Raw genomic sequence first — 14,074 nt, forward strand, 5'->3', positions numbered from 1 at the left:
ATACATAGATCTTTTGAATTATTATTTTTAAATCTTTATTACACACTTATGTTTTTAAAATATTGTGTGATAATGTGCAATTTGCTGCCTAAAAATCACCTCGTGTTCCACATTTTCAATGATTTTGGTCTGCGTGTATCATTAGGTATATATTTATTTGGAATTATTACAGGGATAAAGAGTTTGTTGAATTGGCTATATTGGAGCTAAGATTTAATATACGGGGAAATGTGTTATCTTATATCCCTAAAGAAGTATTTTACCACACAGTTTCAAATATTTGTTCAATATGGGTCGATCGACTTCATAACTTAGGAGTTAAGTCAGTTTTAGCGTCAGATTTCAGAGCGAAACTTGAAATAGAACTAAACGGAATATTCGCAAGAATATTGTAGTTCTGGGTAGAAGGAATTAATGGCGCTTGGTCACATCGAAGAAGTTACACAAAATTTAATGCCAACTGTAAACATGATCAGTTTTGGTTTCCTATTACAGACACCTTGCCATGGTTCTCATCACGTATTTGTTAGTTGAAGGCTGTATTTAAACTATAGGAAGAGCTTAGGGTGCTAGGTATTACGTAATTGACAATGTTCTGTGCTGATCAGAAATCAGCCAACGTGATGAGTTGCTTCATAACCTTTTCATGTATAAATAGTGTTTATAGACAACCAAATGCTGATTAATATTTAGTTACTTTTTTCAATCGCCCTTTAGTTTTTAGTTTTTTTCAAACATATTTATAATTCGAACCAATAATAATACCCAGTTTAATCCAAATTTTAATGCGAAGCCACAATTTTTTATAATTGAAAGTTAAGTTTTATTAAAGAAATATACTTTGGTTTTGGAACAATTTACAATATATCTAACTACTGTAACCTATTCATATTAAATAAAAATATTATAATTTATGAGAAGTACAAAGATTTAAAAGTCAACTATCCAGATAAAAAATAGGGATGTGTTGAATTGTGTAAGTAATTGAATAGTGTTTGTTAGCGTAGACATTTCATTTGTCCAAATGTAGCTTTTAAGAGTTCTTACTGCTATCGATGGTAGAAAAAAAGAATTATCTCAGTGAATAAACTTATTAATTTTACATTCTTTTTATAATTTTCAATTATGAACTTTACTAAAATTAAATTAAATATAACACTATGATTGTGTTTTTTTATAACTACAATTTTAATAAACTTTCCAGAGTGTTAAAAGTTTATGGTTTTGTTTTACTAAGATTATTATAGTAACTAAAAAGAAAGAATTGAGGCAATATACGTTATGCTGCTCTATTGACTGTTAATCACCTCGGGACCTAAGACTTTTAGTCTTTCGTACCTTATTAGTTAACATTCTTTTTGATCATATTTAACTTAGGATAATTAAATTAAAATAGAATTATTTTCAAAGCGCAACTATTGCCCCTTTGTCTTAAGACAGAACAATTAACTATTCAATTATGTTATGTATTTATATGTGGAGTTGATGAAACTGGAGCTATGGTAATTTGTAGTAACTGTAAGAATTGCCATACAAGCTTCCAACTGCCGTTTAGAACTGGCCATCTACAGACAATGTAGTGATTGATAGATCGATGAATCATATAGTCCAGATTTGTTTGATTCTGACAAAGTTGCAACCAACCGTTGATAAAGCACATTTGTTGAAATTCTACCGCAAAGGGTTAATTGTGATGGTTAAAATTGGCTATATTATTTTGATAAAATGAAAATTCTACTAATATGAACATCTTTAAATATTAAAAACTCATTAAAGGCCAATAAAGCAGCAGAGTTACAGACACAATTATACGCTATCGATTGAGATTGACTCAACAGATATGGAAGTGACCGACATTCCAATATTGTTCTAACCGAGGCACTGAAGACAGTGAAGCAGCCAACGGCGGTATGGAAAGGTATAGTTTGGTTCTAATCTTCGGCTTCAGTTCTATCGTATTGGCAGGGAAAGATACGGACGAGGAACTCGGACATTATGTGAAGAATGAACCTAAAACAGACAGGCCTTGGACGAGCAACGAGCGTAGGATTAATAAAATGATCGAAGACGAGATTATAAAATACAACTATGCTCCTGAAACCACGGTAATTATGCACTGTTTAATAATTATAAATAATTAATTATTAAATAAATTAGTTATTGTAATATTGAAAACAATTATAACAATATAGAACATACTTTTTGGTGTTAAATTTAGAAGTAGTAATGTGTTCAGTTTTCATGTTCTATTATTTACTTTCAAAAATTCAATTTAAATTTGTATCTATGACTATATCATATTTTAGAGTAGTCATGAGCTTTAATAAAAAGCATACAAAATAAGTTTGTCAAACTCCTTTTAACTTTTAGCAAAAATCCAATTGACTTTTGAGTCTTCAAATCAGAAAATTTTATTCATTTATTAAATTGGGGATTGTTGTAAACATTTTACTCCAGCGTGAGATCACACACACGCACACACACAGCACGGTTTGTAAACCTGCGCTAAATACAATGTAAATAGTATACTATTGACTACAAAAATCCCCGATTTAGAAAACACATGCATTTCAGTAGTTTTCCGAATAGTGCTGAAATGTGTTTTCATAACGTTTAACGTTCCATATTAGTCTGATATTATAAACAAGGAAACAGTCAATCCAAACCATTGACAGTTTGAATGGCTATTTTATTTGAACTCTCCTATTCGTATAATACAATTTTTGATATTTATTTTTTCTAATTTGTTAATATTATATTAATATTCTAAATTAAAATTCTATTTTATCTTGCACTTTTTGTTTTGAACAGAAATAAATATAATTTTTTATGAATTTCAATAATCTCTAAGGATTATTGAACTTTTAGAAGTCACAAAAACACACAAACACTGTATATTTAAATACATATCATCCCAGATAAATATCAGTTACGCTACAAAGAAAGCAATACATCCTAATAGATCTTTGCAAGACACCATATAGTGCTGTATTTAGCAGCAAAAGTATCTTTGTTAGTTTTTGCTATAATGTAGCTTATATTTAAATAAACTATATTACTTTTTTATGAGTAATAAACCAATAACTGTTGTTTTGTTACTGACAGGAATGCCCATTGGATAGTCAAGGGAAACCAAAGCCCACTGAAGGAAGAGAACCCACATGGTGGAATGCTGTAAGTATATTTCAGTTGTAGATAAGTATTATACTTAACTAAGAGAACTTATGAGTAGAACAAGAGACAAAATACGTAAAATGTTCTGTTTTCATTATAACCCTCTCCGTCTATGGATATTTAAATCCTAAATGAAATAATTGATTGTACTCATAATGTTGTCTGTGATGCGGTGATTGCAGCCTTAACATACAGGCATGTTAGCTCAACTTTTGCATAGATCAAAACATTTGATACTGTTGAGAAACCAAAAATCCAATATGATATATATAAAAAAAGGGTAGCACCACTATGTGTCTTGCACATTACAGTGGTAGTTGTATTGCACTGATTGGACGAGTACCGAAGTCAATGTAGACTGTGTCTCAGACGTACAATACCAATAATATTGTCGTTCTTGTTAGGTTTGGTGATCTCCACTGTTAAAGGATCTGAAAAATAAAATTTCCCTAGGAACTTATTTTTGGAAGATTTGATTTTTGGAAAATGACCCGTGAATGTAGAACATGGTTACTTTCGTTAGTTGAGTTCTTCGTAAATTTAGACAACATAACAAAGTTTCTGTTATATAAAGTACTGCTGATGATCGAAGATGATCAGGTAAGCTGTGTAGAGCCAAGTGTTTTATCTACTCACTCCTACGTAGTGGGTGTTGGGTGATTAACAATCTGCATTATTAAAAGTTTGCATTCTTAATGTTTATTCTTCTCATCTTCTGTCCTTGAAAGATAAATTTTTTATGCGGTATGAAGGAAATTTACAATATATTGTGGAGATGTAAAGGAGAAAAATGAAACAATAAGCTTTAGAGTTTGAGAAATAGAACTGAAGTTGATTAATGTTGAATTCGAAGAGAAGAAAAAGGAAGTGTTAACTAACTGACGATTTTCAGTGATAAAAAGTTATTGGAGAGGTGGTGTGTGTATGTGTGGGCGTGAGCGCGTGTTTGTGGTTTATTTACAGAATAAAATATAGAGTGAAAGAAATAGTAAGAAAAAGGATTTGCAAATAAGTGTTGGACTTTGCTGGGTGTAAGGAGAGGAAGACTTAGATTGCATTTATATTACCTCATTCTGTTTTTGTCTTGTAACTATACTCAAATAGAACACAACAATATAGTAGAGATGTAAACAATTTCTTCTGAAGCTTTACTAATAACAATTTAACGTATTTACCTTTGCAGTTTAGTTAAACTAATGGATTTGACAGGCCCTGAACATATAATTAGTAATAATCTTTGTACTCCAATTATTGGTGTGTCTAATGGAGGACATATGTATAATTTTATTCTTCATTCTTACCGTGTTGTTTTTGTTATAAGAAATAGCTAGCTAAGCCAATGGTAGAGAATATGCCCAGATGAAATGCATATATATTTCGTCTGTATATATTTTTATACTTTTGTATCTGCTCTGTTGACAGTACAGGCAAGCCAAGGAAGGAGATAGGCCTGACTGGAGCGCAGAGATTAGGGAGCTGATAAAGAACCCTAGGACTTATCCTCCTTGGGTGAGATGGTACTTTATAATAAATAGCTGTTACAGTGATAACTTTAGTAACGTTTAATATTATTTACAGAATTATTGTTAGAAATTTCAAACTAAGAATTCACCTCACAATAAACAGTGAAAATAAAGTAACTACCTATCATACTTCTTTAATAATAAGAACAATTAAATAAATAGATTTGATGATTTTCTGTTCGAAAACTTCAAACACTTCTTTTAAAATATATTTATTTATAGTTACTCCTTTTTAAACATTATAGGAGGATACAGCTTAAATTATTTAAAGGCGATATTCCTTCTTATGAAACACCAAATAAAAGATAACGGGCTCTGATGTTATTTAAAAAGTTATTTATTTAAACTGGCAATTATAAAATTACCGTTTTATAAAATCATGAAAATATAATAAAAATCTCCATTTGTTATCCGAAATAAGAAGAAATGAAACGTATAGCGACAATAAAACAATATATTTCGAGATATGACCATTACAAAGGTTTAAAGATTTAATTTTTTATTTATTTTGAAAGAAGTTGAGAGGGTTTTGAATACTTTATTTCCACCATATTATGTCACTACACAATCTTATATTTTTACTTCAATAAGTTTGTAAAACACACAAATCTTATGACAAAGGAATTTATTTTTTCAATTAAATAAACTTATTAAATATCTTCATTATAATTCGCTATTACGTTGCCCTAGTAACAATCAAGATCGGTGTATTGTCCAATACCTTATCCTTAGAGCACGTCTTTCAGTGATTTATATAAACTTAATGTGTACACATAAATTAAAATACAGACCACACGTTTCATCATATTTCCTTAAATATTGCCACAAACCTTCGATTTGGGATTCTCTTAAAAAAGTACGTTGGCGGCCCAAATCTAAGTACCGGGTGGGGGTTTGCGGAGGAATTATTTGTAAGAATACTGTTGATTGGACCCTTTACTCCTGTGACAGTATTTCTCATACGTATAAAAGTTACATTTGTTAAGGGTCTATAATCTTATATATTTTAGAGGTATTGAAATAGAAAACTAAACTAGTAAGACTGTGATAAACAAACCAGAACAGTTGCTTACTGAGATAAAAACATTATATAGATATAGTTTTGATAATATTCATCGAGATAATATTACATTTACTAGTATAAGGACATTAAGTTCTGTATATTTGAATATTCGTTGAAGTAATTTCAGAGTTACTGGGTTGCAAGAAAAGTTATTTTCCGACTGCATTAATGGAGAACAGGAGTGAATAATAATCACCTGCTTATTCAAATATGACAATAATAAATTACTCGATTAATCTAACTAAAAGCGTTTGTACTATTATATTACAAATATTCTAGTAAAAATGGGAGGCAAACATTCCATGTATGTAAAACACTGAATTATGTTCATTGTGATATTTTTTATTAAATAAAAATCACATTTAGCTAGATTAAGACTAGCTAGATTAATCACTCTTAAGATTAAAAATTCTAATTTTACTCACATTTGGTTTTTATATATAGTGAGCTGTACATAACTTAATAAGATCCTATAAATTACCCTATTTATAAGTTATATACTCAGTAATTGAAACATTGTGACCCATTAAATGGGGTTTCCTCAAATTCATTTTAGTTCTTATTTACACTTTCTGAGAACTTATAGATAACTTAAGATATATCAAAGTATCAAAACAATTTCGTTTCTCTTGCATTCATTAACGATTTAATTGACTATTTTTAACCATCCTAATAATTTTAGCAGTAAAATAGCTTTTGAAAACTTAATATATAAAACTATGTATAATGATAGGTAATGATAAATTTTAAATTACCATATCTACAATTTTATATGGGGAAAGGTATTAAAACGGTTCACAATTTTTTTGAAATGTTGGAAAACGCAGATATGTCTTACTTCAGGATTCTGATTAAGGAATTAATTATATTTTTTTGTTCCCACCCAGATGACATTGTTTTTTTAAATTTTTTCAGACTCCCAGCCAAGAATCGGAGCCTGTACAGTCACGTTGGAAAAATATAGAACCCTTCACCTGGAGGCCAGGGGCTCCCGTGAGTATAACCTGACTATACTTTGCCATCAGTAGTTGTTGATCATGAGGCATCTAAGGTTTGGTAACATTTCTTCTCTTCTGAGTTTTTTAGGAAAATTATTAAATTAATTTAAAGACATGCGACTTTGCAAGAAGCTTTATTTCTATATAGGTAACATCGAGTTCTGGATGCATGTCAAGCCATGGGATTTGGCTGAGTGTTAGTGGACATATTTACATTGGTCTTTTTTACTTTTGGCTAATCATGATGAAAACTAGAAAAGCACAGCATAAATAATTTTGTAAACAATTGAGTACAATAATATGATGTTTTAAAATGTTAAATAGTAACATATGTACTTATAGATTTGAGATTGTTTGTGCAACCTCAGCGAGCCTGTTACGCGACACACGCTGTGGTGTATTCCTAGCTTATATGTAAAAATAGTTAGAGAGTAGTAGTTTACAAATAGAGTTTGTAAATAACATTAGAGGAACGATACCCAAGGGGGAGGTCAAAACAGGAGAGGAGGAATGGACAAATTTCAAGAATGCTATAGTCAAAGCTGCAGAAGAAACATGTGGACGAACTTCAGGTAAAAGAAGGGATAAAGAGACCCCTTGGTGGAATGAAAGAATTGCTGAAGCAGTTAAAAACAAAAATAGAGCTTGGCGAGAATGGTTTAAGGATAGGTCAAATGAAAAGAGGGATAAATGGAAGAGACTTGCAAGGGCATCAGCAAAGATGATGAAGGAGGCAAAGGAGAGGACATGGAAGGATTTTGAAGAAAAACTGAAATCAAACTTCAAAGGAAATAAGAAGATTTTTTATGGGGTGATAAGGAACAAGACGAAACCTAAAGAAATGTTGACTAAGGTGGTGGATGTTTCAGGGGAAATCAAATGGGAGGAGAAAGAGGTTTTGAAGACGTGGAAAGAGTATTTTAAGGAACTACTGGAAGGAACAGAAAATGAAGAGGAAAGAAGAGATATGACAGAGGAGACAGAAGATGAAGAGGATTTTAGTATGTGCGAATTGGAAAAAGCGGTTAAAGAGATGAAAGAGGGGAAATCTGCGGGAATAGACGAGCTGACGGCTGAGATGATAAAGGCGGCGGGCCCATTGGGAATTCAATGGTTGTACAGAGTGATGAGAGTGATTTGGAAGGAAAAGAAGATACCAGAAGACTGGAAAATGGGAATAATAGTGCCGATTTTTAAGAAAGGCAATAAGCAAAAATGCGAGAATTACAGGGGAATAACTTTGTTGTGCCATACACAAAAAAATTTATGAAAAAATACTGTTGCAGAAAATTAGACCAGTACTGGAAGAAACAGGAAGAGAGGAGCAATGTGGTTTTAGGAAAGGTAGGTCAACGGTGGATGCTATTTTTGTGATGAGACAAGTGTTAGAAAAGAGGTGGGAATACGGAAAAGATACAATGGTAGCGTTTATAGACCTACAGAAGGCATATGATAAGGTACTGAGAGAAAGGATATGGGAGAGTATGAGAAAGAGAGGATTGCGTGAGGGAATAGTAGAAAGAATAAAGAACCTGTACGGCATATGTAAAAACAGGGTAAGAATTGAAGAAAAATATACAGATACTTTTAAAACAGAGAGAGGAGTAAGGCAGGGAAGCATATTGTCACCTTTCCTTTTCAATATTACAATGGATGAAATTATTCTAGAAGTACAAGGAAACAGAGGAGCAGAAGAACTTAAGACAATAGCATATGCGGATGACATAATGATATGGGAAAATAGGGAAGAAGAGTTAGAACGAGAGTTAAACAAATGGGCAAAAGTGGCGAAGAAATATGGTTTAGAGATGAACATACAAAAATGTAAAGTAATGAAAGTAGAGAGAAGGGATGGAAATAACAAAGACGTGTTAGTTGAAGGAAAAAGACTTGAAAAGGTGAAGGAATTCTGTTATTTAGGAAGTATCATAACAGATAGGGGCACAATAAGAGAAGAGATAGGAAACAGAATATGGAAGAGTGGAAAGTTTTTCAATATGGTAAAGAAGATTGTGTGGAGTTGGAACATTGGGAAAGAATCAAAAGTATTGATGTATAAATCTTATTTCCAACCAATTTTATTATATGGAGCAGAGACGTGGACGTGGACTAAAAATGATTTAAGCAGATTGCAAGCTGCAGAAATGAGATTTTTAAGAGGGATAGAGAAGACTACAAGAAGAGATAGAATAAGGAACGAAATAACTAGAGAAAGATTGAAGGTAGTTTCACTGCAAGAGACAATGGAAGGAAGAAGAATACAGTGGATGGGGCATGTGAAGAGGATGGGAGATAATAGAATGCCTAGAATAGCACTGGAGAAGGAGGAAGGAGGAAGAAGACCAAGAGGAAGACCGAGAGGAAGATGGGAGGACCAAGTGTGGAAAGACATAGAGAGAAGGGGACTACAGAAAATACAGGTGGATGAAGAGGAGACCTGGAACGATAGACTAAAGTGGAGGAGGCTGTGTACGACGACCCGTGAGAACGGAAACGTCTGACGATGATGATGATGATGATGTAAAAATAGAGAAAACAAAGATTAAACTTATTGGCCTACAGAAATTCTAAGAACATATTCCCTCCATCCATTCCTTGTCCACAAGTTGTTCAACAATTTTCTCGTATTTTGCAGGTGGTAAGTGTGCGCCTGAAGACAGACGCCACCACAAGACAGACGGGGACAGAAGAACCTACGACAGAGAGATCTATCGTCCTCTCGTCTGCGCACTGGGACACGTCAGAGGAAGGGGGTGGTGGAGGGGGAACTGAGCCTCCGTTAAATTTGGTAAATGTAGAATATTCCTTCAGAAATTTACACTGTTTCACTACTGGGGTTTAGTATCCTTGAACAGAATTGAGGTTAATTCAAATTTAATCTTAGAGAACATATTTTGCAAATCTCTACGTTAAATTAAAAAAGAAACAGAGTAATATTGTGATTCACTTTCACATTATGCAGAGAATCAAATATTGTATCCATTCACTTGTAGAACAGCGACATTTTTAGTGATAGAATTTATGTAGAGTTCTATGTATTTTATACATTTTGTGTTATTTTATCAAATGTATGGGCTGACCTCAGTAGAGTTGATTAATAGTTTTCAATTTTAAAGTAATAAAACACTGTATTAGTTTACATTTATAAGGTTTTTAGCACTTATCCAACTAGGACTAAGTGAAAGATATATTATGAAAACCGGAGTTAGTGATAATAGCTTTCTTTATTGTATAAACAATCCTGAAATAGGATTGGATGCGTCAGTACGCTGCACGGCCAAAAATAACAGTAAAAATACAATAAGATTTACGAATATCAAAACTGAGTTTTAGTTATCGGATGCTACGGAATGTCCTATACGTATTATATTATTTTAAATATGATTAAATTAGCACGATAGTACCGACGAGATACTGATAAAGGTCTAGAATTATTCGAATCCAACCTTCAATGCTTTGATTTGCATCGTGATACTATTGAGTTAATTAGATACGGATTGTTATTATTGTCAGTCATCGATAGAACGTTGCGGTCAACAAGATCACAAAGTAATGGTTATGATACGAAATTCAACTCTGGTGTCTGTGCCGATATTTGTGAGAAAATTGCCATTAATTAGTTAATGTGTACGAGTCAACAGTTAGAGTTACCATAGCAACAACTATTGCTGTATCTCCAAGATGATATGTCTAGCAAGCACTCATGAAATCAACGTTTCTGCCTTGTGTGGTTGGAGAAATATGTTGTGAATTTGTTAGAATATAAATGTACTGTAATAACCAAACTGTTAGTAAATTTTAGAAAACCACTAGAAAATGTTGTCAGCTAAAAAATATACGTTTAAGTTATATTTGAACGATTTAGACACTCTTTTATTTAGTAAAATTGTAATATATCTGGGTATTCATAATCATATTCCGACTGGGTATATCCTGTGTTAATATAAGAAATCATAAAAATTTTGCTACAGTTTACAGTTGAAGTTGTTTTCAATTTAAAAGTTATAAAAAAAGTTTTTATATTAAATAGTTACTAATGTAAGTGAGTCAACTAATTGAGTATATACTACTACTTTCATAGGCTCCCCTGCAGAAGGGATATAGAGAAGATGACGGCTATTTAAAAGTAAAGCCTAGAAAAAAGTCAAGGACGATAAATGTAAAGAAAGACACTGCAATGAACTCACATCATAAACAGGTGAGAACATTTGCATTACTTAAAGACTTATTAGGAAATAAAAATTATTATTTTATTTTATGGTTTTTAAGTAGTCTATTAAAACTCAAATTTTTATTTAGAGGACAGAGTTTTCCTCGATCTCAAAAAGAATAGAAAATATTACTCATCCACCAATAAGACGTGAGAAGCCTACCTACATTTCTTTTCCTTCTCACCTGGCCGGAAGCAAATCATATGTTAACTATAATATTGACTTGTGTAAATATACACAGATGATAGCTACAGAGCCGAAGTTGTTCTGTTTTAGAAATAATAAAGCAAAATAATATAAAAAGGTTTGAGATAACATGGCCATTGACTTTAAAATAAAAAGAACAGCTGCAGGACAAATGAATATATGTATATGGATACACATATATGAATATATGTATGTGGATGCATATGTATACGTTGAGACGCAGTAGGATCTGGCCTACTCCGCAGGTGGCATTAAAATTAAAGCAAAAGAAGTTAAACATTTTTAGTGTGATGCCCAACGTTGTGTTGAAAGGATCATGGTAATTTTTTTACAGTTTTGCTTAATATTTATTGTGTAGTTAGTTAAAACAGTATAGTTATGTTTCTGAAGGTAATCACAATTTATATACCTTATACATGTATATATAAATTGAATTTCTCAAATAAGATTTCTTTACTTTTGATAAACTTAAAAATGCAATATTCCGGAATAAGTTACGCCTTCACTTACTGTAAAATTTTACTAAGTAATTTTCAATCGCGCTGGACGTGTTAACAGTAATCATTAACTATGAATTAATTCCTTACTGTATTAATTTAACCGTGCACAAGATGTAACACGCAGATTTGTGTAATTTATATTTACATTTTCATCGTAGGAGTAGATGTAAAGAACATGTGATGTAATTTTGTTACGAGTGATAATAGAGAAACTATGATGTTGTATTGGAAGACATGACGTCGCAAACAAAACTAAATCAATACCAAGGCTATAATTCTTGTTTTTACTCAAGTTTGTACTAATTATTATCAGTCAGTTAAGGCGTATGATCCCATTTAACTGCCTAATAAATATCCACTGCTTAGTATCGAGGATAAGTGTTATAGAGGGCTTCTTAGTCCTTAGTCTCAGTCCTGGTAAATTAAGGAATTAATTTATTGTACAGCACTTTAAAAATAACATACAATCACTTAAATCTATTTGGTGCAGTAGTAGTTATAACTCTACCAAAAGTTAGTAATTAATCAATCATTTGATTTAATTTAGTTTTCAATTTGAGCAAAGATATAAAGCACAATATTGATACAGTTGCGTTATATTTGTATATCTTACTTCCACTAAATCCTAATATCGGAACGTAACTCCCTGAGATTGTATCATCGGCTTGGATGTAGGCACGAAATAGTCGAATAGTAATGTTTGCAGCAATGTCAGCGTATACTTAATTTATAATCGTATATTTATTCAGTGGGATTTTCCTTTTTTGTTATTACTCACTTGATACTGTATAATCTAGTGCAATTCACTGCCTGTAAAAGTGATAACAGGATAATGGGAAAACCAATTGTAACAAAATTGTAACATGTAATTTAACAATAAGCAGACCAACTAAATTAACCTTCGGTCGAAGTTAGGCCACTTCGACTATCAATATTAAAAAAGAACTAACTAGGAAACATAGAAGGATTTCAACAATAAAACAAAACTCAACCAACAATATTCGTACACACACAGTTAAAATTAAGACCTAGGACTAAACAATAGGGCCGGTGGACCCGGGGGAGACCTTAATCCTTCCCCCGGACCATCGCCTTCCTGTCTCATTGATTTAAATGACAAATGTGCTACGAGTTTTGTTCGTAGTTTAACCCTATAAGTTAAGTTTTTTGACATCTAGCGAACAGATTGTAATCCTTGAAGCTTTCTGTTCTATTTTAGTAACATATACCAATGTCAAACGTTTGAATTCATGTTATCCTATCAAATCATCCATCGTCAATAAAACATTTGAAACAACGAATTGCCTGGTGGCCAGTGTATGTTGCGTTTATAGGTTTTGGGTATTTTATTATAATCTGACCCATACAAATTTATGCAAAGTAAATATTCTTGTTTCTTCTTGTTAATTACCAGTGGATTATAGTAGATCCATCCATTACGTTGTTTAAAAAGAAGATATATAGTGGTAGAATATCCTCTTGTGATATCAACTCAATTTTTCAATTTTATAGAAAAATGTTTTAAATAACAATTGAAAAAAGGTTTTATTACAAATCAGCGATTAACGTAATATTCTCCGAAACCCACCACTGATCATAAGATAATGGGTATGGGTCTCCCAAACTCAAATTCTTGATAGGCAACTGTTTATAAATTATTTTATTTTTCAGCAATACAGAAATAAAAAGCCTCAGACAAGACACAACGTAAAGAATGGTCAGTCTGCAAATTCTGCGGATGATGAGAAAATCAAAGAAATAAGAATGCGAAGAGAAAGAAATCGACGATCCCGTTATAATGCTCAAAACGGACATTTTGCAAGGGTCTGATTTTTAAGTGAGTAATATCGATAGTAAAAAGTAATATTAGTAAATAAGTATATTAAAGAAGTCAAAATTATTAGTTTTAGTTGTTAAATGACTATTTACTACTAATGGAATGGTGTTGTATTTTAGCAGTTTCATAATAGTGGCATAGTTCTATAATCTCGGGGCTTGCTTTAATACTACCGCAACGGTTCTTTAACTTGGAAGATTAGATTCTGATGGTATAGCTTTGCAAGTATGGCTTTTAGTACTGGTGAATGGCTTTGAAATCTGGGGGCTTTAGTGTTATTGCTATTGTTCTATAAATAGGGGATTTGGTACTGGTGGCATGGTCCTGTGTACCTTGAAAGATTTGGTGAATAAAGATCTTTTATCATATAACCTCCGCATTAACACCTCAAAGGCATGGAGCGTTGTGAATGTGTCCAGCACACCATAGCCAATCTTATTTATTACAGTTCCATGAAATATGCAGTATTTCTGAGTTTGCTGTTTTCATATTAATGACTGTTCAATTTAATGAATGATTACACTTACAGAGACAGAAACAGTTTAGGATATCAGCCAGTAG

At 32.1% G+C, this 14,074-nt stretch overlaps 1 protein-coding gene across 1 annotated transcript; it reads left to right on the forward strand.

Annotated features, from left to right (window-relative positions):
- The first annotated feature begins 1,783 nt into the window (after positions 1–1,783).
- Positions 1,784–13,513, forward strand: LOC124354557. The gene is made up of 7 exons (XM_046805109.1): positions 1,784–2,105; positions 3,106–3,174; positions 4,597–4,683; positions 6,676–6,753; positions 9,394–9,546; positions 10,840–10,956; positions 13,348–13,513. Exons 1-7 carry the CDS (start codon positions 1,911–1,913, stop codon positions 13,504–13,506), a joined length of 858 nt encoding a protein of 285 aa, XP_046661065.1. The 5' UTR covers positions 1,784–1,910; the 3' UTR covers positions 13,507–13,513.
- The last annotated feature ends 561 nt before the right edge of the window (positions 13,514–14,074 follow it).

Source organism: Homalodisca vitripennis, chromosome 2, assembly GCF_021130785.1.
Source record: "Homalodisca vitripennis isolate AUS2020 chromosome 2, UT_GWSS_2.1, whole genome shotgun sequence".
In the NCBI taxonomy this organism is placed as follows: Eukaryota; Metazoa; Arthropoda; class Insecta; order Hemiptera; family Cicadellidae; genus Homalodisca; species Homalodisca vitripennis.

Coding starts and splice junctions, on each gene's coding strand:
- LOC124354557 (XM_046805109.1), top strand. CDS start 1,911: ATGGAAAGGTATAGTTTGGTTCTAATCTTCGGCTTCAGTTCTATCGTA. Junction 4,684..6,675: donor CTAGGACTTATCCTCCTTGG/GTGAGATGGTAC, acceptor AAATTTTTTCAG/ACTCCCAGCCAAGAATCGGA. Junction 10,957..13,347: donor TGAACTCACATCATAAACAG/GTGAGAACATTT, acceptor TTTATTTTTCAG/CAATACAGAAATAAAAAGCC.